Raw genomic sequence first — 27218 nt, 5'->3', positions numbered from 1 at the left:
GCATAATGATTATAATATTCATAGATTCTTTTCCAGCACGTCATGGAGGGGACCAAGAAAATATGACATTATGAGATGCAAAAATTAATTACATATCCCCGTGAGATAAGTTAGAAATTGCAATTTACAGTTACTTTATTTTAATAATATGTCAATACATTAATATCTGATATGAAAAACTAACGTCTTTTGCTTTTTTTTTCTTCTGGCTGAATATGTAACCATATTTAGTGTCATGTAGTGGATGTAATGGAGGGGACACTTTTGTCCACTTCTACATACTATCAAAAAGAAGAGGTTTTTCATCTCCCAAATACAAAACTTTAATTTCCTACATTCTACATTGCTCCTGACAATACAGTACTTATAGATCAATTGAACTTGACATCATGTCTAATAGGGATGTGTGCGACCAGTTGACCAGATGACTAATCTTCGCTACCAGACATACTAGTCAGTTAGCCTAATTATTAAGGTTTTAATTGATGCACAGTGCCGGTAAATGTTTGTCCTAAATTTTATGTAACTATCTGCCACCAGATAGAGCTGCAGCTCATTATGGAAAATGCCATAACTCCATTAATCCTGGCCTGATGCTTTTATTAGGTCTAATATTGTTAGGTATTTTTGAAGTTTTACAACGTAACCTGAACCACACCTCCAGAGAAGCACCCTTCCTTCCCTCATTTCCGGCTGCTTCCCGCAAGTTTTTACAAACAAGTGAAAAAACTAGAGGGAGAAATGTGTTTGCACCTTAAAAAAAACTAACTACAGCAAAGAGTAGGACCCTGTAGGGAAAAGGTCCCAGGATTTTATGTTTCTGTACAGTCACACGTGAGGTTATGCTGCAGACAGTGATACCAAACAAGGCAAGATAAACAGTTTCTAAGGTGAAATATAAAGATAAAATCAAAAGTAGTTTGTCCCTTCCGTAACATTTCTATTTGTTTACACAAAAGCCAGAACATTTGAGTATCAGACTTATTTGTTAGGTCTGGTTGAAGTAAGAGCCTAAAGTCAAAAAATCACAAGTTTTGAATTTTACTCAAGCCAATGAGGGAAAAACATTTTTTTTTTGGTTTTTTTTTGTTTTTTAAACCTTATTTTGTCATGTAGGGGACATTATTGACATTCTTCTTGTACTTGGATAGGGTGTTATTTTCCATCCATCGATTTTCTTCCGCTTATCCGGGGCCAGGTTGTGGGAACAACAGCCTAAGCAAAGAAGCCCAGACCTTGCTCTCCCCAGCCACCTCCACCTGCTCATCCAGGGGGACCCCAAGGCATTTGCAGGCCATCCGAGAGAGATAATCTCTCCAGCGTGTCCTGGGTCTGCCCCGGGGCCTCCTCCTGGGAAGGACATGCCCGGAACACCTCACCCAAGATGTGCCCAGGAAGCATCCTAGTCAGGTGCCTGAACCACCTCAACTGGCTCCTTTCGATGTGGAGGAGCAGTGGCTCTACTCTGAGCCCCTCCCAAATGCCTGCACTCCTCACCCTATCTCTGAGAGCTCAGCCACCCTTTGGAGGAAGATTATTTCTGCTGCTTGCATCCGTGATTGCGTCACTACCCAAAGCTTGTGACCATAGGTGAGGTTGACCAGTAAATTGACAGCTTTGCTTTCACGCTCAGCTCCCTCTTCACCACAACAGACTGGTGTAGCATCTGCTTTACTGCAGACACAGCCCCAAACTGTTAGTCTCCCGCTCCCTTCTTTCATCACTCGTGAACAAGACCCCAAGATACTTAAACTACTCCATCTGGGGCAGCAACTTGTCCCTGAGCCGGAGTGGGCACTACACCCTTTTCTGGCTGAGGACCATGGCTTCAGACTTAGATGCGCTAATTCTCATGCCTCCCGCTTCACAATCAGCTGAGAAAGCATTCCAATGCGAGCTGGAGGCCCCCACCAGATGAAGCCAACAGGACCACAGCCGCCGCAAAAAGTAGAGATGAGATTCTGAGGCCACCAAGGCGTAAGCCTTCTGCCACTTGGCTTTCTAGAAATTCTGTCCATAAAAATTATGAACAGAATCGGTGACAAAGGGACATCCACAGGAAACAAGCCCAACTTATTGCAGCAATATGGACCAAGCTCTCCCTGCAATTGTACAGGGACTGAATGACCTGCAACAATGGGCTAACCAAAACAGCCCTGACCCAAGATGTGCCCAGTAGGCATCCTAGTCATGTGCCTGAACCACCTCAACTGGCTCCTTTCGATGTGGAGGAGCAGCGGCTCTACTCTGAGCCCCTCCCAAATGGCTGCACTCCTCACCCTATCACCCTAGAATCGGTGACAAAGGGACATCCACAGGAAACAAGCCCAACTTATTGCAGCAATATGGACCAAGCTCTCCCTGCAATTGTACAGGGACTGAATGACCTGCAACAATGGGCTAACCAAAACAGCCCTGAATCATCCAGAGCCTTCAGGAACTCAGGGCAAATCTCGTTCACCCCAGGGACCCTGGCACAAAGGAGTTGTTTAACCACCTCAGTGACCTCACCCGCAGTGATGGGCGAGTCATCCCCCTCTTCCCAGACTCTACTTCCACTATAGAAGGCGTGTCAGTGGGATTAAGGTCCTCGAAGTATTCCTTCCACCGCTCGATTATATCCTCTGTTGAAACCAGCAGCGCCTCACCACCAGGTGGTGATCAGTTGACAACTCAGTTCCTCCTAATCACACCCCTCCAGGTTTCACTATCATTGCCCATGTGAGCGTTGAAGTCTCCCAGTAGGATGATGGAGTCACTGGATGGAGCACCCTTGAGCACCTCACCCAGTGACTCCAAGAGGAGTAGGTGCTGTTATTTGGCGCATAAGTGCAAACAACAGTCAGGACCCGTTCTCCAGCCCGAAGGTTCAGGGAAGCAACCCTCTCATCCACCGGTGAGATCTCCAACGTACAGGCAGTAAGCCGAGGGGATACAGCTCACCGAGGGGAACTCCAGACTGGAATAGAGTCCAGCCCTTCTCCAAGAGCCTAGGCCATGCATTGAGGTGAGCCCAACTATATCTAGCCAGTATCTCTCAACCTCATGCACTAGCTCAGGCTCCTTTGAAACCACTCTTTGTCTGGCCCTTCACCCAGGACCAATTTGCCATGGGAGACCCTGCTAGGGGCCAACAGAGCTCCTGGGATCACTGGGATACACAAAGCCCTCCACCACAATAAAGTGGTGATTAACAGAGGAAAGTGTTATTGTCCTATATGCAAATACTAATAGAAATTAAAATACTATGTTTTTTAGTTATGCAAGGTGCAGCCTTATCTATTACTGAATGGAAGACTTCAAACAAAGAAAAGAAATACTCCCAGCCTGCTGCCTCCTCTCACCTTGCTGGTGAAAGGAGGCAGCAGGCCTGGTACCTCCTCTCAGCCTCATACCTCCTCTCAGCCTGGTGCCTCATCTTGACCCTGCTCTTACACTGGTGCCTCCTCTCACCCTGGTGCCTCCTCCAAGCCTGCTGCCTCATCTCACGGCAGATAGAAGTAGTGGCCAAGATCAAAAAATCCTACCAATGGCTGGACAAAGCTCGGCTGAGAGATAGCACAGAGGCACTAATCATGGCAGCACAAGAACAAGCGCTAAGACAAGACCCCAGGTTCAATTTGTGCAGAGATGCCTTTGAGACAATCCAGCTCATAACAGCAGGGTGCAAGATGCCAGCAGGCGGGGCATACATGGAACGCCATAACCAAGTGGCTGGTATAGTATACAGTAACATGTGCCCAGTATGGCCTGGAAGTCCTGAGGTCAAAATTTGATACACCCCCAAGGATGGTTGAGAATAACTGAGCTTAGCTCCTGTGGGACTTCCGGATACAGACAGACTGGTGATGGCTAACCAACCAGACAGAGTAGTGGTGGACAAGCAGAGGAAGAAGGCTGTAGTGATAAATGTAGCAATGCCACGTGATGGCAACATCAGGAAGAAGGAACACGAGAAGCTCGAGAAATACAGAGAGCTGAGAGAAGAGCTAGAGAAGATGTGGAAAGTGAAGGTACCATTGATCCCCAAACTGGGAGAATGTCTCCAGTGGATTCCAGGAATGATATCCGAGATCTTTGTCCAGAAGCTTTTTTATTTATTTATTTATTTTAAACCAGTACAGCACTGTAGTTTTTCTTCTTGTGCTCTGTCCTCTCATTATTATTTTTTCTCCTATTTTCTTCCCCTTTTTCTTTTTTCTTTCCTTTTTTATCCTGCCTGTCAGCTCTGGCATTCCCATAGTACACATGCACTGAATGAATGAATTAATAAATAATTTGAAAAACACTAACAAGAGGAGCCTATGGAAAATTTATAGAGCTCATCTTGGAAAAGCAAATATGTTTGGGGCAACAGTGCATTCAGAACATGATTCTGATATGAAAAGCTTCCAGACAAGATGGGCTAAAAACCAAAAACTAGAGGGTTTAATGAAATTGTATAGTCTACTTACTGTGTGCACTGGTTCTTATATTTATGGTTATTATACTCCACTTGAGCAGGTAAAGCACTTTATTCAGCATACCTAGTTCATCCATTCACTTCCAATTAGTAGATGATTGCTCTACCTCCTGAGCTACAGCCACCTCAAGAACAGTATCAGAACAGCTGTTAGAGAAGGAATTACTAATGGGTCTATAGCCAGTGCTCATAAGTAAGTACAATGCAGCATTGCCAAACAGTGTCAAGTTAAATTTTCTTTTTGTTTTATAGAAACACATGGACTACTAACCACGAGTGAATTTTTTCTTTATTCTAGCCTGCAATGATCTGTGCAGCTTTGTGAGTGTGTCTCCTGTGCCTGTTTTGTCTGTCCAGGTGCTACGAGATATCTTCAATTACAAGCCCATACTGACCAGGCAGCAGTTCCTCCAGTGGGGTTTCTCTCATAGGAAAATTTCTTTCATCTGTGATATCATTAACTTGATCCTGCAGAAACACAGCCAGCTGAAGAAGGTACAAGGCCTTTTAGTTGTTAATTTTATCTTCATGTATTTCTCTCAAATGGAGACAGATTATTCCATGGGTTTCTGGAGGTGCTGTAGTGTGGTGCCAGTGGGTTACTCCTTATCAGAATTTCAGCCAGTTTAGTTTTAGTTTCAGTTTGATGTCTGTCCCTGGGTCACTTTCTCAGTCTGTGCAGGCACAAGTATCAGACTGTGTTACTCCATCGAGTCATTCCTCGCTCTAATTTTCTCAAAGCAAATAACCAAATTTATGACAAAATGTCATAGTATATTCCTCCCTTTTTAAGCCCAGGTTTTTTAATCCCACTTAGAATCAGCATTTGAGGAAAAATTTAAAAAATAGAGCAGAATTGTTGCCAGTTGGTTTATTGAAAAAGGAGTTCAGCAAAGCATGGAAAAAAGATAAAGAGGAAAAAGCGAAGCTCCCCCAGAGGTTGCAGCCTTAAGCAGATCAGCAGGTCATAGTAGCAGGCAGAGGCCAGCGGTCTCAGGGCCTCTGAGAGCCACTATTTATCACTCAAAGGGTGGTCTAATCACTCCCTTTTTTATTATGTCATATCTCCTGATTTTTATCATATTTGTTATTAATTCTATCTTTTAGCACCCTTCCCAATTTTGGTCCAAATGTTTCCTAAGAATAATTACATATCTTAAATATGTTTACTTGCTGTGATTTAACATCTTACCCTTTTTTATAACACTTTATAGAATATGATGCTAGAGTGACCTGACCTTTACTGACAGATTTGCTTGACCTGTTATCTTTCTTCAGCCCTTCTTGGTATTTTTCCCTCACGTGCTTACACGTGATGCTTTTGTTGACAGCTCCATTACTTCATCTGTAAAAAAATAGGATTTCCTCATGGAAAATCCCCAGCATCCCCTGTCCCGGCTAGTCCTGGAAAACGTGTCAAATCCTTTTGATTTATGACCTGCACAAGCTGTACACTAATCTGCAAGGCAGTCAACCCCAGGGTGAGACACCATAACACATAACTTCTTTCAATAAATGCAATCAAATATGACATAAGCTTATCAGGAGTAAGTATAAATCAATCAAGCAGTACTTTTAAATGAAAGAAAGCAAAAACAGTTTAAATGAAGACAATCATAAATCACATCATTTAAATCAACAGTTTTCAGTCAACATAATCAAAATAAGTCCAACAGTATAATCAAAATCAAATTAACTCAATATTCAATCAGTAGTCCATACAAATCAGTAGTGTCTTAATTCAATAATCAAAATTTCAGTAGTTCAGAGTATGCTTATAATTATCATTAATGAAAAACCATCTTGATTTAAAGCAAGACAAAAACCATCAAAAATGGTATGCAAAAAACATAAAAACATTTACTTAAGTAAAAATACTGTTAATTTGTTAAAATAGGTTCTCCATGGATGCCGGTGTAGCTCACTTAGTTGAGCATGTGACCCATATGTCATATACACACAATTCAGCTGAATAAAGCCCAGTGTAACAATATTTTAATGCACTGCTTAATAGTGACTACCTTAAGCTATAAATGTTACATACCTGCTACTGTTCAAATACTTTGTAGGGAGACTGTAAGATTATAAGGCCAAGAAGTTGTCTAATACCAAGAATGCTTCTGATGATTTTTCTATAAAATACAGGTGTGCTAACGTTGTTACAGCCATCGAAGAGTCAGACTACAGCAGTCATTTCCACATTTACCTTTTTTTTTTTTTTTTTTTTTAGCATAATCTGCTTTTGTTTCTCTCAGCTGTACGGACATAAATATAAAAACCACACTTTACATCAGCACGGAAAACAGCAGCAGTAGTAAAATGGTAAAATATGCCATTATGATATACTGTATTTATAAAGTATGAAACACAACAGACACAATGTTCTCTTAGTTTGGCGTCCAGTACATTTACATTTGCCTTGATACTAAAACTCCAACAATGGAAAAAGAAACATGTGAGGCCAAGAATTCTTGGCTCATGTTAGCTCTCCCATTGTAGCATCAGTTATTATATCACTAGTAGCAGAAACATTGTGGTTGCTACAGAATCAGCAGACCTCTCATCAACACACAACAAGGTGTGGTGTAACCGGAGGGTTTGTGACTGTGCACGCAGCAGAGGCAACAAATGGGTAGCAGTTATAAAAACACCAGTTTAGAAAATGATAAAACCAAACAACAAAGTACAAAAGCATTACTCCCACTGTATGCTATGGCTCAAGTCTACGCTTGATGTCCTTTACTTTTTTGGTACCACTTTGGTCAAGGTTCATGGCAACCTGAGCCACCATCATAAAGGTGAAATCACTGCAGACCACTGGGTAGTTTAACGAATGAGTGAATGAGTAACCACCTAGAACCAGGAGGTTTAGCAGCAATCAAATCTTGTATAGCTGAAAACAATGTGACCACTACTACCCATGCTGTTATAATTATTTAATTAAAGTAATACAGTTTCCACCTGAAATAACTAACCAGTAGAGAAATGGTCAACATACAGCAATTCTGCCCGTTTTTAATTATGTTTTTGTGTGTGTCGTAGCCCAGAGTCAAATGCCCTCGCTCCCACAGAGATGACAGAGGAGAAACTCATCCAGCGCTGACTGATACAGGCACTGTAAGTGTGGGGTGAAGTGCTAGATGACTACCTGATGTGCAGAGTTTGGCATAGTATTGTACACCACTCAGTGATCCAGATAAGAGTGTAGCAGTGTACTCAGTGTGACAAAATGAGCTACTCAGTCATGTTTGTGTTACCTGAAAGTCCTTCATAGATGTTTGGAGGATCATATTTAGAGAGAGGTGTGATGAGTCAGGTTAATGATTATAATTAAACATTAGCTTATAATCACTGCATTTTTAAGTATTTTAGGTGTCCAAGAGGTCATTTATTATAAATCGCATGGAAAATCCTTCCACATAGTCCACAAACTCCTCTCATACAGAAGCATTCTCCTTGCATGGAGGGACGTGTGTCTCATTATGAGGTATACTCCCCTGATTCCCTCAACAATGATGTTGCAGCGCTGCAAGGAAAAGAGGACCAAGATAACGTCCTTCATGTTAGTAAAAGCTGTGAGAGATGCTGGTTAATTAAGGTTTTGCTGACACATGACTGACATGTTACTGACATGTGTCAGCATGGTTTTTGACCATGTGACATTGACATCATTGTCCATTTTGGACACTTGGCAATCATGACAGTGTAGATTAAAGTGAATAAGGCCACAGTCACAGGCTGAGAGACCAGTCTGCAACCATCCGGCAACCACCGGTCATGAGGGTAAATGGTAAATGGACTGGTTCTTATATAGCATTTTCTACTCCGCATTCATACTAGTAATTTCTATCTAACATTCACACCCTGATAAATTGGGGGCAACTTGGGATTCATTATCTTGCCCAAGGATACTTTGGGATGCAGACTGGAGCAGCTAGGGATCGAACCACCTACCTCCTGAGCCACAGTCACACGATAGAGAGGGCAAAATTTGGTATTCTCCAACCACTTGCAAGTGGTTACTGGAAGTTGATGACAGTCGCTGGGATAATGATTGCTAAAGCCCCAGTCACACAGGCCTAGAGACTGGTCCATGACCCCTGATTTTCCCCTAGTGACCCACAGGGAAAAATGTGTATTCCCCAAACAGTTGGCAAAAACCTTGTAATTCCTTAGGTCACAAGCGTATTGCAACAGCTGCCCATAGTTTGGATGGAAGTGACGGACTTGCATACAGACACTGGCTGGCTACTCACCAAGTTATAGTGAAACTGTGGAAAGTGCAACACAAACTGGAAATGGAGGCCATTCGCCTTTTGAAACATGTTGGCTACAGCTTCGGGGCACAACTTTCACTCTGAAGCTGTTCTTTTTCCCTTTCCATCTTGTGTCACACTTTTTCAAGCTTTACTACCACTTGGCTAGTAGTTAGCAAGTGTTCGCACACAAACATGAAAAACTAAGGCAATCGTGGAGGTCTGCTGACAACCAGACCAATCACTCGGAGGTTTTTGGTGCAGTATCTTCTTTGCAATTAATTTCATCTAAGCGAAAGCCAACAAACAGTTGTTTGACAAAGTGAAATGTCATTTTCTTTGTTTAGTACATTCATGTTTCAGTAATAATAAACAGTAATAACAAGGCTTAAACAGAGTTTTAGTTTATTTGAAAGCTTTAAGGCCTTTTACACACTGGATATGTTACCTAACAGGCTAGAAGCTCCGTTCAAACACCATGCTGCTGGTCACCTTCACAGATAGTTAGTAATATATTTAGCTGAGTGGCTTTTATGTAAAATTACAATTTCAGGTGCATCTCCTTTTGCTTTTTTGTGTCTTTTTTTTTAGCTCCATGACCCACAGCCATGCCAGCCATCTGTCTCGTCCTATTCTTCCAGTCCCATGTTTGATCCTTCAAAGGTGAGGTGGAACGAATCAATTTAAGCAAGTAGATGTGAAACTGTTCATCAACAGTTACACATACAGTTACAGTTACACAGTGAAGAATTTCTCCAGTTTTCTGTCTAATAAACTGGAGAAATTCTTATTTTGTCAGACCAAAATTCAACAATTTAGACATTTGACATTCTTTTTAATATTCAGATAATTTGGAAAAAACATAAGTCGTATTTGCTAATTCTTTCTTGCTTTCATAATTTGGGTCAGTGATTTCTAGATTACTTCACTTTATAATTTGTAGTATTATTTTTAAAGTTTGTTCTGTTGTGCTGTCTGTGCATTTAAATAACATTATTTTAGGAAAGAAACATCAACATGATGAGTACTTAGTATGACACAAATCATACAGTCATTTGGGAAAATTAATTTGAGGTGTTTTTTTTTAGTTTTGCTCTATCACACCCACTGACCGAGGTGTGGGGATTTTGTACCTGAACTGTACCGTGAAGCAGGCTCCGAGCTTATCCGGGTGACTTTAGGGTTTCCTATACAGGATCACTTCTTACCAGGCTATATCACTCTGGTAACTTACTCTGTAGACCAAACCTGCTCCAGAACAGGTTATATCCAAAACTACAGATCAACAGCTGGAAAATCACCACCTGCCTATTACCTACTACTACAATCACCTGCTACTCTAGCAATCAATTCTATGGAAAATATCACCAATCCTTGGATCAGCTTAGATGCAGATTTATTCCCTGAGTTTTTTCTTTATTGGCTTCAAATATTTTTACAATAATTTTGTTCTATAAACATTAACATACAATACTAAAATAAGACACCTATTTGTGCTTTCTGACTTATTAAATTTGCACATAGACTAAGCCTACATTTGAATTCTGTTTTTATGTTATTCTTTATTCTCAGATCATTAAACACCAGCAGGGCTACAGCTTTAGGAATAAAATGTAAAACTGTCGTACACACATTTAAGCATGAATTTAATTAAATAATAATAAATTATAATAAATGTTCCTTGTCTTCCTGATAGAGCAGTGATGTTGATGTCTGTTTTTGCCAACTTTTCATTCTGCCTTTAAATAGGCTAGACTTTAGTAATATAGTAGCTCTTATAATCTTACTTACATTAATGCTAATCTAGTGTCCAGCAGGGATGTTCCTGGAGACTAATTTCTTAGTCAACTAAACACGGAAAAAAATGAGACTGACTGACTAGCCTAAAACTAAGAAACACTCGGATATCAAGTTCAATTTTAGGACTGTTTAATGGACAATGTCAAAGACTGTCTAAACAAAGGCATTTGACACCATTAATTGCATACTTTAATAATAAATCACATTTTAAATGGTGCTTAACTGTGCAGCACAGTGCATTGTGCCTTATGAACACTGCACATTATACTCCAAACGGACAATAAAGGAAAAACTTAAACTGATCTATGAAAACGCAGTACTTTCTGCAGAGTCAATCCCAAGCCTTACATCACCAAGCACAATGCAAAGCGTCGGATGCAGTGGTGAAAGGCACAGAGCCACTGGACTCTAGAGCAGTGGAGACGTGTTCTCTGGAGGGACGAATCACACTTCTGCATCTGGCACTCCGATGGATGAGTCTGGGTTTGGCAGATGCCAGGAGAACGGTGCTTGTTTGGCTGCATTTTGCCAAGTGTAAAGTTTGCTTATTTATTTATAGTCATCAGGAGGTTCCTGCTTCTTGAGCCAAATCTTTGGGTCCCTCCCTAAAGTAGCTTTTCACTGAGCCTTCACCCTAAATGTTTTGAACAGAGCTCCACATATTTAGTTAGAGTGGAGTACACACACACACACATACAGCATTGTTGCTCATTCCAGCTGCTGTCTCTCGTATCATGTCTAAATGTGCTGTTCACTGACAGAACCAACAATATTCAATTCACGTTTAAATTTCAAATTTACTTTTTGTTTGAAAACATTAGCAGTCTGGTTAAATAATCACTTCATGTTTATTAGTCAGCAATAACCATCGAGTCCTAGCAGCTTGTTCAGTGTGCACATCCTCTACTTTACTGGATCCAAGCTAATATCAGTGTTTATAGAAAGGTTCAACATTAGGATTCTGTTAGAATTATCGAACCCCTGAGCAAATGTACAAATATACAGCGTAGCAGAGTGTAAATGAATGTGCTTCCACTATCACTGCTCCTCCTGGTGGATGAAGACTTTACCACCAGTTTTCCTAAATGCTGCTTAGGGGCGTTCCCACTTGTGGTCGCATTGCCCATGTCAAAAGTGGGGGATCTCATTTTGGCCAAGGTCCCGTCAAGGATCAGCCAGCCATTTTAAGTGACTGTACCTGTACATGCTTGTCCAGTGTTATCAGTACCATCAGTACCATGGCAACTATCTAAGGTATCCAAATTGCACAGTATTTATTTTAGAAACTATCATCTTGACCTGCTCTTGTTTGGTCTTTTTATTGGTCCAGGAGGACCTTGAAGACAGGCTACAGAGGATCACCAAAATGTGAGTACCTAATTGTACTTATTCAGTAGTAGCAGTCTGATTTTCAGTGTAATGATGTTTTCCATTGCATTGCTGTTTTAATAGTTTATCATGTGTATCTGTGAAATTTTTAGGCTGAAGAGCAACTCCAGTCTTTAAAGAGCACTAAATCTTCCACATATATTATTATAAATGATTATCATGTTGGTTTAATGTTATAGCACTCTAACGCTTTATCATACTTCTCTGTTTTGTTTGACTTGGTAATGTTTTTATTAGACCAAATGATCACAGTTTTCTGACTAACTTGTTTTGTAGCTTCCCTTTCTGTACAAAAAAATGAATGACTAGTTGTGTATACTGTATATTGTTTGTTAAAGTCTGGACTGTATATCTGTGCCTCGAAGGTATCTTGATTGTGTGTGCGCATACCTGCCTGTGCGCATTTAATCAGAAATGAAACAAATAAAATTCTGAATAGAATCTGTGACAAAAGGCAGCCCTGGTGGAGTCCTACACCCACCGGTAATGAGTCCAACTGATTGCCGGCAATACAGACCAATCTCTCGCTGTAGTTGTACAGGGACTAAATGGCCTGTAACAACAGACTAGACGCCCCACACTCCCGTAGAACCCTCCATGGGGTACACCGAGAAATATGGTCGAATGCCTTCTCCAAGTCCTCAAAACACATGTAGACTGTAAGGGCAAACTCCCACGCACACTCAGATATCCTAGAGAGGATTAAGAGCTGGTCCAGCGTTCCACAAACATGACGAGAACCGCATTGTTCCTCCAGAATCTGAAGTTCAACAATCAGATGATTTCTCCTTTCCAGCACCCACCATAGACCATTATGGGGAGGCTGAGTAGTATGATCCCCCCCTATAATTGGCGCACACCCTCTGGTCCCCCTTCTTAAAGATGGGAACCATCACCCGAATCTGCCAATCCAGAGGCTTTACCCCAGATTGCCACGTGATGTTGCAGATACATGACAATGAAGACAGCCCTGCAAAATCCAGATCCTTCAGGAACTCAGAGCAAATCTCATCCACCCCGGGGGCCCTGGTGTGTCAGTGGAATTAAGGAGGTAGGGGTGTGCGATATACAGTGAAGCACTGGCCACTTTTTTGATGATGCCAGTGTTCACATTTTGGACCATGAAGACAGATGGTTTGAAAGAGAAGTAAAAGAGGCCATCTATGTCCGCTGAGAACGATCATTATTGAACAGAGGTGCTGGCTTACAACACCAGCTGTCAGCCACTGAAAATGCATTTTTGTGATCCCTTCCCAGGTGCCTCAACCCCTCCTCACATGATACTTCACATGATGGAGTGGGGCAAGGTGTCACAGTGGTTTCACCCAAAACCCCTGGTGGTAATGACCCACGCCTTTTTTCACACCTTGGCTCATGCGATGATGCACATGATTAACCCTCTAACACCAAATGTGTCATTGGGGACACAACTTCAAATGTATTTCACTGTATTTATGCCATTTGCAGACTTTCTGCAACAATTACCATGTAAAACACAATTTCACAGCTTTCAGAAACCCTTTGAATTTTTCGGATAGGACAAAGTCCTGTAATTACGGTAATTCAAGGTGCATTTGATCAGACGTCTCAGCAGTGATACGCTCAGCGTAAACCAGCTGTTCACGGCAGACTACCACGACCTCGATGACTGAAAATCTACTCAGAGTGCACTCACAATAAATAAGACTTTCATTGCTGCGGCTGAAAGAAGACGAAGAGGAAATTTCATGACACAAGTTAATGCTGCAGATTTAAAACAGTTTCCCTGAAATATAGCAAAAGTTCAACCTGTTGTGCTGATGCTGGGACATTGCTTATTTGTTCTCTACATTGCAGTCAAAAACATCAGGTAATGTAGGCTAGATCACTAGAGATTATGAGCTAAAAGGTTGTTACCCGTCAGTGGCCAGCACAAACCCCGTATCCATTTTGAATATTGCTAGAAATTGATATGGATCAGTTGATGGCTTTTATTGGTTTTTAGATTCTGTTTCACTGTTACATTTAACTTGGGTGACAGCACAAGACATCAAAAAATGATAAAGTCAGTGTAGCTTCTGTTTTGGCCGCAGTCATTGATGATGGTTTCTCATAACTAAGCAGCGTGTTGTAATAATTATTATAGATTATACCTTTGTTATTTTCTAGTTGAATGCAATGTTTGTGATTGTCGGTGCAAAAGAGTGAGGAGCAAGGAAGGACAGGACAGGCAGACTGTAAGAGAGCAGGAAGAGCCAGGTGAGCACACGAGCAGATAATACAGTAAAGTGTGTGCTTTCCACTGGGACACCTAAAAGATGACAGTGGGCATTCAAAACAACATATTGATATGAATAGAGTAGCATTTTAGAGAGTTCATATCTCTGATGGCTTGAACAGGATGGCTGCCACTGTGCTGATGTGACAGACAATAAACTTATTCTCCACTCTTGGATTGGGGTACATGATACTGAGTAAGGGAGGGATTGTATGAATTCAAAAACTTTAAAGTAAAAGCAGAGTTCTTACCAGTTTGCTTCTTGTCCGGGTGTGTGGAGTGGAAGGGTGATTTATTGAATAATGCCACTTTAATTGCCTGATGATTTGGTGGATGCCTCTATTGCATATGGTTAAGAGACTGAAACAATGTTGTACATGTTTCTCCTGTCATCTGTTTTGTCACTAATTGTCTCAAGTCAGTTTGCTGTTTAATTAAAAAAGTAGAAAGGAGTGTGCAGCTGTGCTTGGACTGAAACATGTCCACAAAACAGAGATTACAAACTACAATGCACAGCAAGACCTGTTAAATTCACATTTAAGAGTACTGCAAGAGTCAGTACTATATGATTATTGAACCTATACACTGGACCACCTTTACTTTATTTTTGCACACATAATACGTTTGCTTTAAACTTGTACCTGCAAATTTGTCATATGGTCATTGCCTGTATGACTCAGGGATATTGTGCCCCTGAGCAAGTCTGCAGGGTAAACTGCTTTTCTTCGCTCTCCGCTTTAATACAGCGGTTAAGGGTAGGAAGGTAGCGGTTAAGGATAAAGTAGGCATGGTTGTGTGTGTGTGTGTGTGTGTGTGTGTGTGTGTGTGTGTGTGTGTGTGTGTGTGTGTACACACGTTATCAAATGTGAACGAAGAAGTTGGAGTCCTTTGAAGCAAAACTCAGGGCCTAAAAACGGTGCGGCCACAAGCGCGGGAGAATTCTTCCTGCTTCGTGACGTGTTCACAGTGTTTTAACGAGCATCGCTCTGTGTCGGCACACTCCAGAGCATTTATACCACGAGATGGAAGAAACTGGACCGTTTGCTTTATTAAACGGGTAACTTTTGTTTACATTCTGCATGAAAGGCTCGAATATTAAAGTCGTTGAACAGGGCCAGGAAGGAGAAATGTCTGCTCGCGTGTTACTCGGTTGCTTCCAGCTGTTCTCTCCCCAGGATGAGCTCCAGCCTGTAACTCTGGGTTGTTTTATGTGTTGGTGACATTTCAAGCTGCAGGTCTTAACGTGATCCTTTTCGGCGACAGTGGAAGAAAGTTTTGGTTCCTGTAAACTAATCGTCCCACTGTGTAAAATACTCTGAAATTAAAACGTTTTACGCCAGACCTCCAAAGCACTACACGTGACATGGCCGTAGCTACAGTAGTTCGTCACTCATAAACTTACAGGTCACCGTGCAGGATTTTAATATTAACCTCATGTGAAACTAGGGCAGCCCTGCCCATCATCCCTGTAAGTCTCACCTGCAGGTTAATTACAGTATACACTGATTGGCAACTGCACTGCAGCCATTTGCAGGTTAGGGAGTATTATCTGTAACTTTGGGTTCTGGCAGTCATATTGATGGGAGTTTCACACACATCAGCCTCGAGGTTGACTGCAGCCTAAAATAACAAGTGAGAGGGAATGAATCTGTGGAAGGTCTCAAAGGCAGAGAGTGAACTTTGACCTTTTCACTTACGGAGTAAATACACTTGGACTCTGCGGGTCTGTATTGTGGATATCTTTGAAAAATTAAAAACCAAAAGCTGACATCTGGAGAAACTCATAGGAGGTAAAAACAGGAGGGTATACATGAAGAAGGGCAAAACATCGGCGGCAGCCTTCCCTGGTTCCTCGCTGAGGGAATTCCATAAACATAAAAGGAAGCCCGAGCTGGTTCCTGTGCTCTCATCTTCTTACTCATGTATTTCCTTCTGTCTTAATAACTTATCTCAGCTGCGTTTGCATCAGCTCAGCTCAGTTTGAGCCACGTTTTCTCTGAGACTGATGTGGGTATAACTGCATTTTGTTTTTCTCCTGTGCAGAGGTGAAAAATAACAGGCTAAAATCTCTTCCACCAGCTGCACGCAGTCATACATAGTTTCCTAGTCATTTCCTTTCCATTGTGATAGATTCCATCATATTCTGACATAGCATGCTGTACGCTGTGATGACAGGTGACCCGTCATGATTGAAAACTGCTTCCTTCACAGCTGCTGGATAAAAGTCAGACTTTGTCAGTTATTTGTCTGTAAATTCAGATTTTTCAAAACCAGAGCCAATCAAAATGTAGGACCTTGTGTCAATGAGTGGGCCAAGTGGGACCACATGCTGTGTGGTGCCACATGAAGTGGGCACCCTACCATCCATATAAACTGTGTTGCCACAGCAGAGCCCCCTGTATCATACCTGATTCAGAGCATCTGCTGTTGCCACAGTGAGCCCTTCAGTAACTAGCAGCCTGACCTTTGACCTTCTGTAAACAAGTCAGCAAAGTTTCTGTAGGTTTTCTGTTGTTTAGTTTACACCCACACATGTAATCCTTATTTCACTGTCCATGTCTTAAGACACGTTTGTTTGGTGCTTCCTTTAGGATTCAGAGATGGTTTCATTTTCAGATCCAGTTCAAAGTAAAGACCCATCCCAGACCCGCTACAAATCCAAGTGTAGCCAAAGCATGTTTTTTACTAAAGCTTGTGTTGAAATCCAAATAACAGCAATGAGACTTGAGTAAATGAAAGTACAGCCTGCTCCTCAGGTCAGGCTCTGACTGTAAATGATGATGTTTTACTGAAGCTTATGGAAGAGTCCAGTGTGGTGTGTTGATAGTGTGTTAACAGAGTGAGTGACGGCTCATGAAGCTGTGACTTCACAAAGTCTCTTAAACCAAAATCGTTCTGAGGACTGTTTTTTGTTTATTCTCGGAGAACCGACTAACTCTCATTTTTGTGTGTCTCTCTGTAGCAACACAACCCGGAAAAGAGAAGACTATCTGGAATGGCCGGAGTACTTCATGGCTGTGGCCTTTCTGTCAGCACAAAGGAGCAAAGATCCGAGCTCCCAGGTATCAGGGTATTTGCATACCTCACTGTGACCTTAAATCCAGAGTGTACAGGACCGAGGTGTGGGTCAGCTTTAGAAGACTCCAATCCTAACCATTTAATCTTTGTTTTTTTGTGATGAGAGTTTTTTGCTGCTTCTCTCTCCTCAGACACTTTCTCTAGTTCTTTTGGGGGCACCAAGGTGTTCCCAAGCCAGCCGAGAAGCATAATCTCTCCAGTGTCCTGGGTCAATAAAAATTAATAGAATTTAATAGTAGAAACATGGAGACTAGGTGTGAGGACTGTTTGAATATGAAAAACATAGTAATCATAATTACCTTAGTTCAGTATTGATGTAAAGATTGTTTCGCACGATTACCACGATGTTCTGTGAACAAATCAGTCTAATTTGTGTGTGTGTGTGTGTGTGTGTGTGTGTCTGTGTGTGTCTGCAGGTGGGAGCATGTATAGTGAACCAGGAGAATAAGATAGTTGGCATTGGTTACAATGGTATGCCCAATGGCTGTGATGATGACCTGCTGCCGTGGTCTCGCTCTGCTGATAACCAGCTTGACACTAAATACCCGTATGGTGAGGATGCACTTACACACAGTCCTTCTTGCTTCCCCTGCAGCAGTTTGATTTTGAACAGTGCAAAGTAACAAAGTAGTCCTGCTTTCATCCACCTGCTCCATAGTATCTGTGTGTGGGAGAATGCCTGGAGTTAACATGTCCTCTTTAAAAGGCCTTTATGTGAATATTATGTTGCAGTCATCTCTTCGTGTGTGAAGTTTCAATCTTTGGCCAGTTGAGGGCAGCAGAGGATAAATAATAAAGAGGTCTCACTCTTTTTTTTTTTTTTTTTTTTTTCCATTCATGAGGCGTTCTCACAATCTTCTTCACCTTTTTCTCAACTCATCTTTTTTTTTCTTTTTCTCTTGTGTTGAATTAAGAATGTGGTAATGGTAAAAAAAAATCTATATCTTTCTATAGTTTAGCAGACTAGCAGTGATGTGGTGCGCAGAGACCACAGAATGTCAATACAGTTCAGTGTAGCAGCATCAGGCAAAATAACCATTAACACCCACTTTGCTGCCATCAACTTTGAGGCAAGCTGTTGAAGCAACAATCAGAGAGTGACGGATACAGTTAAAGACAAAAATAAGCATCTAAATGGACTATTTAGCACCTTTCTACACTAGCTGAACACAGACAACACATTCACACAAGCACTGTTTCTGAGTGCTTTCTATCTAACATTCACACACATTCAACTCCAACGGTTGCGTCAGAGAGCAACTTGGGATTCAGTATCTTGCCCAAGGATACTTTGGCACGCAGACTGGAGCAGCCAGGAATCAAACCACCAACCTTCCGATTAGTAGATGACCTGCTCTACCTCCCGAGCCACAGCCAGGAGGTAGAGCATGCTTAATATCGTCGTATACCTTTCCAACTCATCTCAGATAAGTGTCAAAAACATTTTGTAACATCATGCTGCAGGTTTGGGCAGTATGGCAAACTGGTGATTCTCAGTATATTCTGGGAGGTCCTGTCAGGGTGTGTTAGGGGCTGTTTTTTTTCTGCAAATTCAGTCATTGATGAGCTTGCATTGTGTTGAAACTGACTGAGGTTTGTCTCAATTTCATGTCCCATAGTGTGCCATGCAGAACTGAATGCCATTATGAATAAGAACAGTGCCGATGTGAAAGGCTGCACCATGTATGTGGCTTTGTTCCCCTGTAATGAGTGCGCCAAGCTCATCATTCAGGCAGGTGGGTATTGACAGCACACAGTGTAATTATTGCTCCATTGATACTGATGTTTGAAGGTCCACCTATTACTGGGGTCGAAGTAGCAAGTGCTGGGGGAACCCAACTGTTTCTGATTGTGATTATTATTTTATTGTTATTATCATTATTGTTATTGCTAGCAAAAACCTGCTCTACAGGCAGCTTTTGCCAGGCCTGCAGCACTCGTTCACTTCGCTCATGCTCAGACACGAGTGTCTGATGTTTACCCATTTCAGCGGGCATTTTTGGAGGTTATGCAAACAAATGAAAATAATAATTAGTGTGATGCAAAATGACAGAGTTTTGTTTTTTGCACACCATTGGAATTATTACATTTGCAGCAAAGCACTTGACACTGCCAGGCTGCTTTTTATCACCTTGGCAGAGGTAATTGAGTTTTTACTCATGATGTGGAGTGCATTCTACATATTTAATTACTGACAGTGCAATAGGAAGCCGTAACGTATAAGAAAAGACTGAATGGCAACAGCCCCATCCTGTATGTACGATATCAGCTATTTATGTTGTTGTTCAGATTGTTTCCATTATTTGTAAACATTGATCTAAAATCATATTTAGCAGTAATTTAGTATTTACTAAATTACTGCTAAATATGATTTTGAGAGGTTTACTAAACAGCTCAAAATCATGCCATGGCTTAATGGTACGACTTTGAGCATTCAGCAACAGATGGAAATGAGTGAAAGGGCGAGGTGGTAGTTTACCTAAAAGGAATGAACAGCCACACCTGTCTGCAGCAGCTGCGTGGCCTTATTTGTCGATCATGATTGTTTGGACGTAGCATGCAGTCGTCCACAAAGATCTCCCTCTTTCTGGCATCTGTTTTGACCATCTTTCACCCTCAGGTTTTTATTTCCTGAAACTTAAACCCGCTGTTGACCAATAAAATGTATGCATGTATAAATTTATACGAACATGTAAAAGTTATGTTCGATTTATGTGTGTAAAAGTAGCATGCCTTCAAAAACTGGCCTCAATCACACAGTTTCTATATACTAACACACAAAAGAAAGAGTACTTTTCATTTGAAGTAAACGTTTTGTCAGTGACCATGTAGATGTCCTGAATCTCGGTAGCCTAGGTTCTTCATTTTTTACACTTCAAATCCTTATCCTGATATGATAGAGATCATATGAGACACAGCCATTTCTGCCAGGAAATTATTTCAGCAAAATGACAAAATATTCAAAACCAACTTTTTCAAATTCTCCTTTTGTTTTTTTCCACTCATATGTTCAAAGTTGATGTCATAAACATTCTTAATGTCATATTTTGGTGCAACCAGCGAGACTTTGTCATTTTGGAAAAATCACTATAACTTGTGACAACATCCAAATGTCATGAAACATGTTACCTGTCCAGCATTAGTGATTTGGCATACAAAATTTTGTGTAACTAACCTTTCAGGCAGATTTCTTTTTCAACTGTCACCTTATTTGCTCGTCTAACACAACCACGTCAGCCCTACCAGCACTGCTACACAAGTTTGTGCTTATCGCTGAATCAGATAACCAGTGTTATATAAGGAACGACTGACCAATATGGTCATGCCTAAAATTGTATCTGTGACGAGACCTGTTCAGTTCATCAAACCACTCAGCGATAGCTTACTGGCAGCTACACTGACTTCCTGTTTGCCCTCAGAGCTTTTCCTCTGTGGAGCTCTACATCCTCCTGGCTTGTTGATTTTTCTTGGTTGAAACGATGACAGATGCATTCATCTGTTCATTCAGTCACTATTTTTGAAAGTGACTGACTACAACTGCCTTATGTACACACATTTCTTGTTATACGTCTTATTTTTCCTCTTCGTAATCTCTGTGTAATATGGCTTGTTGATTTGATTGATCCAAATGACAAGAAATATGAGTTAGCTGTGCAGCATTAGCCAGTGATTCAGAATACAGAATTGTATGTAACTATTCCTTTATTATTATTTTTTAAGAGGCACTCAAAGTTTGTTTGAAAAAGTGACAGAAGTGAGTCACAAGCTTTTTGAATAACTTAATATTTTTTAGATGGAGCTTCATATATACACTGCTCAAAAAATTAAAGGAGCACTTTGAAATCAGAGTATCCACAGTATTCCTGACTTCGCGCCATTACCCATAATTCATAGCAGAAGCCGGTAGTTTACTTCCATTTGCGCAGCTGTCATCTTGCTAACTGCTACGTGTTTACATGAAGGCAGGCATTGTTTAAGCTTTGTGTAGGCTGTATGCTGTAGTGTCACACTATAAATAAAATAATGTAAAAAAATAAGAGGCTGTACATTAAAGGAAAACTTAAAACATAAGGAAAAAATACAGTAATAGGATGTGCAACTGGGTAGTATAATTTGGGGGAAAAAGAACAAATTTACAGAATAAAATAATTTGAAAAAACGTACAGACTGATGTAGTGACAACCGACAACAGCACGAGTTGAATCCGAGCTCATGTTCCAACTAATAAAGCTGCCTGTTACAGCACAAAGTAACCGAATTTTGTCATTAACTCTGGCTCTGACTTTGGGTAACCGGAAGTATAAAACCGAACAGTGGAAGTAGCAGCCTGTCATGGACCCTACGTGTGCTCTTCAGAAACCCGCGGATAGCTCAGGTCAGTTCAGCATCTGGGATCGTGTCAGGAAAGTATCAGAGGGGGGGTGTTAATCAGTTTCAGCTGCTTTGGTGTTAATGAAATTAAGAAGTGCACTAGAGGGGCAACAATGAGACCCCCCACAAAACAGGAATGGTTTTCCAGGAGTATTTATCAGTAGATAAATAATCTTCATTTCATGAGCAGGAGATTTTCGTTGGTGGGTCCGCACATGATATACAGCAGCATGACGTGTATATACAGTGGGCATTTACCATGGCCACCTGGTGGGTATAGGAGGCGTTTTGTTGCTGACACCAAACCCGAGTAGCCTCCCGGACTTAAAACATGACCCCATGACCCTCATCGCCTTGAACACACAGGAACCGTAGCCTAGCTCAGCCGTGGCACGCCTCAGCGCACGCCCGGCTCATCACAGCCTGCAGCTTTCATTTGAGTTGTATTTTGTACTTTGAAAATTTGTTACCAGTATGAGCTTTAGTTGTAAACTACATTCTTTATAATTGATCAAGTAAAATAAAAATGTGTAAATTAAAAAATTATTAAAGCCTAACCTTTGTGTCTGTTAGTGGGCTTTTTTATGCCTTAGCCTTAATTGAGTTTTAATATTCTATCATCAGTAATATCAAATGAGATGAATTATTGTAGAAAGATGTCTGGTCGCCGTAGCACAGCCAAACTAGAGATCCCCTGTAGAGGCTTCAGTCACTGGACAGTGTACGACGCCTCACTGCTCAGCATAAACAATGTTCTTCTTATTTTGCTGTTTTAACCATTTTGGGGAGTATTACAGAGTTATGATTCAACATTCATGCACATATTTGCTAATATACAGACTATATCTACTAGTACTAATAATGCTTTCCATGTTTCACGGCTGGCTTCTGGATCCCTTTGTAATGGCTTCCTCACATTCTCCAGGTCTGAAGGAAGTGGTGTATCTTTCTGATAAGTACCATGACACGCCTCAGATGGCTGCTTCCAGAAGGCTGCTCAGCATGGCAGGGATAATGTACAGGTGAGCCGCACATTTCTCTGGAGCGAGAAACTTTGTTGCCTTAACCGCTTGAGATATGGAGCTTTTTGAGGATAGCTAAAGTCACCTAATGTACTTCAGAGGCTTCTTCACTGATTACATTTAAGTGAGATCTCTGACAATCTCAGACTTGATCAAAAAACACCAAAAAACATACAGATATGATGAAGCAGACTAAAGATGAAGGAAATGAGTGAATAAGTCTGACTTTAAAATGGTTTTATACATCATAAGCAGAGCGTCTTGTAAGCACAGTAGAGCTAATGTGTCATAATGCTGTTCAGACTGACATTTACAGGGCAAAATTAGGAATATTTTTATTTTTTTTATTTTCTTTGAGTAAAATTGTTGAATTTTCTAAAATGCTGTAATAAACTAAACTGATCAAACGGTTTTAGAGATGAGATCAATAATTCTGAATATCCAGTTACAGGTACTCCTAAGGAGAAACATGTTTTATTTTTATTGACATACTGCTGTCTGCAGTGACTTATTGTTGGTCTGACTTTGAAATCTTTATGGGTGACGGACTGAGGCCACCCAGTTGGTTTTAGATCGACACTTAACATTTCAGTTTATTTAGTTCAATCCAGTCTTATTTATAAATATTGTAAGGTAAAGATCCTACAATAAACACTTAGGGACAGTAGGAAGAGGAACTCCCTTTAAACAGGAAGGAATCTGGCTAAACAAGGCTCAGGTAGAGGCAGCTGTCTTCTGTGATCTGTTGTTGTCATCCTGAGAAATGCTGTGGAAATTTGTTCCTGTAGCAAAGCAGAGAGAAAAGGAGAAAATGTCTGTGGTTGTAAATGACAGCAAAATGTGTTTAACTCTCACATTGAGCTGAATTACATCAGAGTGAAAGTTAATTAAAATGGCCTGTTCTGTGTGTTGGCTTCTTTTTAATTACCACATCCAGCCAAAGGACTACTGAGCTTATGCCACGGTGAAGCATCTGTCCACAATTCACAAGAATCACTACTCCTCTGCAGCATTGGTCATAATTTAGTCAGACTTACACACAATAATCGCCTCATGGTTCATCATCCAAATTGTCCATCCATCCATTTTGTTCCTCTTATCCGGGGCCGGGTCTCAGGGGCAGCAGCTCTACTCTGAGCCCCTCCCGAATAGCTGCACTCCTCACCCTATCTAAGGGAGAGGCCAGCCACCCTTTGGAGGAAGCTCATTTCTGCTGCTTGTATTCCCAATCTCGTTCTTTCGGTCACTACCCAAAACTCATGACCATAGGTGAGGGTAGGAACGTAGATCGACCGGTAAATCAACAGCTTACACTCAGCTCCCTCTTCACCACGACAGACCGGTGCAGCGTCTGCATCACTGCAGATGCAGCACCAATCTGTCGTCCTCCCCTTCAATTCTCCCATCACTCCTGAGCAGGACCCCGAGATACTTGGGGCAGCAACTCGTCCCTGAGCCAGAGAGGGCACTCCATCCTTTTCCGGCTGAGGACCATGGCCTCAGACTTAGAGGTGCTGACTCTCATGCCAGTCGCTTCACACTCAGCTGCAAACCTTTCCACTGCAAGCTGGAGGCCCCCCCCTGATGAAGCCAACGGGACTGCATCATCTGCAAAGAGCAGAGATGAGACTCTGAGGCCACCAATGAAGAAGCCTTCCACCACCTGGCTACGCCTAGAAATTCTGTCCATAAAAATTATGAACTGAATCGGTGACAAAGGGCAGCCCTGACGGAGTCCAACACCCACAGGAAACGAATCCGACTTATTCCCGGCTATACGGACCAAGCTCTCACTGCGGTTGTGCAGAGACTGAACAACGGGCCAGACACCCCATACTCCCACAGGATACCCCGAGGGATGCGGTCGAATGCCTTCTCCAAGTCCACAAAGCACATGTAGACTGGTTGGGCAAACTCCCACGCACACTCAAATATCCTTGAGAGGATAAAGAGCTGGTCCTGGTCGCGTAACGCTGGACCACCACCCCCCACCCCCCGGTCTGCCAGTCCAATGGCACTGCCCCAGATTTCCACACAATGTTGCAGAGCATCCAAATTGTGCTCACAAAAATGACACAACTGACACACAAAAACAGCCAAACTGACATGCTAGTAGCTATTTTGATGGGGTACCATCATTTGTAACATGTCTTCAGTTGGTATCAAAGGGGCTGTTAAATAGTCGCTAAAGCAAAAGCTGGAGACTGTTCTGCACATGCCAAGAAAAGCAAAGGATTAATATGAGAAAAGGCGCTGGAGGCTCATGTGGTGGCTTAGATTTTTCTAAAATGCGAGAAACCACAGAGTTGGTGAACAACGTATATTACCAGGTGCTGGTGAAGTGAGTAAAATTGAGCTTGGACCAAAAGAAGGTCCAACTGTTCCCCTTCCAAAGTAAGGAAGGAAGAAAGTTGAAGCTGAGCTCATTGTCCACAGTGACTGGGATAAAGCAAAGCACAGTTAGCCTGAGGAAGATGAACTATAATTCAACACACCTCTCTCTTTGTTGTAATTGCAAATGGAAAGAGCTGAAATCAAACCGTGCACGTTAAGTACTGTAGATGTGCTCTTCCTGAACAGCTTGTTTTCTTTGTGATGAGCTTCCTGGAACACCAGGAAAAGTTCCAGGATATGTCCTCTGTGACCTGTGGCTTAAAAAGATCCCAAGACATGGCTGTGAAGTTAACTGTGGGTTTGTGGTTAAAAATCTCCACACGAACCCTTGTTATAACTTATCAGAGACTGAGGCAAATAAAAATCATTTTAAAAGGTGACTTTTCCATGTGCGTCCTCATATATGTGTATCTCTGAGTGCTCTGTGTGTTTTCTGTGTTTTGGCAGGCAGTTCAAGCCCAAGAGGACTGAGATTGTCATCGATTTTAATTCCATTAACTACCCTGGAATGCTGAACTGCGCGACCAAGTGAAAATGCAAATGACTCACCTTGGGGAGCCGTTGAATGAGGTGGTGAGGCAGAGGAAGAATGACTAGATTAAAAGGGACTTTGATGCTTCTCTTCTGCATGTCCCCCCCCCCCCCGCTTTGTCCAAAAGAAAACTCAAGGATACTCTGACTTTGGCATCTTTGATATTTTGATTTACCGTATACTCAAGATGGTTTAATTTGATGCGCTGCCCTTTGCGGCTGACTGTGGCAGAAGGTCTTTTGCTGCTGCTTTGGCATTTCTTCTTTTAAATTTCCCTTTGTGTCAAGAAATGCACAAGGCTCCTCAGCAAACTGTTTGGAGTGGGGTTTCTGATTTTCTTAAGGCTGGGTGCCTGGGGACAAAACCAGAAATCAGTTTTTTGTCCTCCTGTAAGGTTTCAGACTGATCGTCTTATATGCACTTGACCATTCTTGACACCGACCTTTCTTCGTGTTCACGGTTGAAGCTGTGTTTTGAGTACTGGGAGCAGCTGTCGTCGTTCTCCTGGTAGCTGTGATAACACTCAGTGTTGCAGCCGGTGTGTTTTATGACCGCTTTTGTAAAGGATGACCAGGCTTCCTAATCCTCCAGCCTAAATGTTGTTAATATAGATCAGCTGTATTCACCTGAATCTTATCACACACTACAGCCAAATGCTAGTTTCAGTTAAGCAAACATATTTTTTGCAGTTGGGTTCATCAAACCTGCTTGCAAAAAGTGAGATTTAGCCCATCTCTTCCTTTCCACTTATTGAGGTCAGCTCTCTAATGCCACGTCTGGCTGCTGCGGTGAGGGGTCAGAAATGAGGTCAAAATGCAGAGAGCACACGGTTTTTATTTTGGACTTGTCACTGTTACAAAAAGCTTTTAAAGTATTTTTGTGTGGCTGATTATTGGAAGCTAATTTATAAAACGAATCCTTTGTTCCTTTTGTGTCTATGTACTGTTTAGCTGTGCTTCCACATAAATGACCTGGAAGCACTGCTCAATTCAGTTTTTGTACCTTCAGCAATAAAACTGGGACCCACAAACGTCTACTGGGCTCATTCTTCAAAATGTGGTTTCAGTATTGAATCAAAAGGTTGGGTTTATTTGCTTTAGTTCAGGACCCAAACACGTTTCAGGTGTTCCTGGTGACTAATTTACTGCTTATTTAAAGAAGAGGAAAAAATGGATTGACTAGTCTAAAAGATGGAAAACATGGAATTCAAAACGAGCAGTGTATTTCATAAACTGTTAGTCATGTTCCTTGTTAATCACTTTGTTAAATGCTGCTGAGATGTTTTTACACACACACACAGTGTCACATTAGTTTGGCTCCCACGTCTGTGCAGAACGTGCTTACACCTGGTTTTATCTTCCAGTTCATTCTGAGACGGCTGCTAATTATTACTGCAGACCTGTGCCTGTTAGCGCAGCTGTCATCTGCATACATGCCACCAGAGAGCCAGCATTAACATTAATGCCACGTTAAAAGATAATTTTAGGACTTGTCTGTTTTTGGTGCGGCCGTTCACACCAACCACATCATTTCACAGGATGAATTTCTTCTTTTTTTATTTATTTTTTGGATCAAGTTTGATTTTTCTGACTTTCCCAAGTGAATAAACTGATCTGACCAATCAGAGTGCTGCATTTAGCAACGCGTGAGCTCATAG

General features: G+C 41.6%; 1 protein-coding gene across 2 annotated transcripts in view; it reads left to right on the top strand.

The window, feature by feature from the left end:
- Positions 1-26578, top strand: part of LOC115776839 (deoxycytidylate deaminase-like) — a 44958-nt gene extending 18380 nt beyond the window's left edge. The window contains exons 3-11 of one of the 2 annotated variants that reach the window (XM_030724625.1): positions 4820-4957; positions 7505-7579; positions 9310-9381; positions 11849-11886; positions 17127-17226; positions 17659-17794; positions 18862-18978; positions 22539-22635; positions 25477-26578. In XM_030724625.1, the coding sequence (XP_030580485.1) occupies positions 4820-4957; positions 7505-7579; positions 9310-9381; positions 11849-11886; positions 17127-17226; positions 17659-17794; positions 18862-18978; positions 22539-22635; positions 25477-25561 (858 nt within the window). In that variant the 3' untranslated portion in view covers positions 25562-26578. Of the gene's footprint in view, positions 1-4819; positions 4958-7504; positions 7580-9309; positions 9382-11848; positions 11887-15100; positions 15222-17126; positions 17227-17658; positions 17795-18861; positions 18979-22538; positions 22636-25476 lie in introns of those variants that run through there. The other variant, XM_030724626.1, reaches the window with a different exon arrangement.
- Positions 26579-27218: the final 640 nt, after the last annotated feature.

The sequence above is a fragment of the Archocentrus centrarchus genome, unplaced genomic scaffold (genome assembly GCF_007364275.1).
Source record: "Archocentrus centrarchus isolate MPI-CPG fArcCen1 unplaced genomic scaffold, fArcCen1 scaffold_38_ctg1, whole genome shotgun sequence".
NCBI classification, from domain to species: domain Eukaryota; kingdom Metazoa; phylum Chordata; class Actinopteri; order Cichliformes; family Cichlidae; genus Archocentrus; species Archocentrus centrarchus.
Note: the sequence above shows the minus strand (reverse complement) of the source record. Positions and strands in the feature narration are given on the sequence as shown.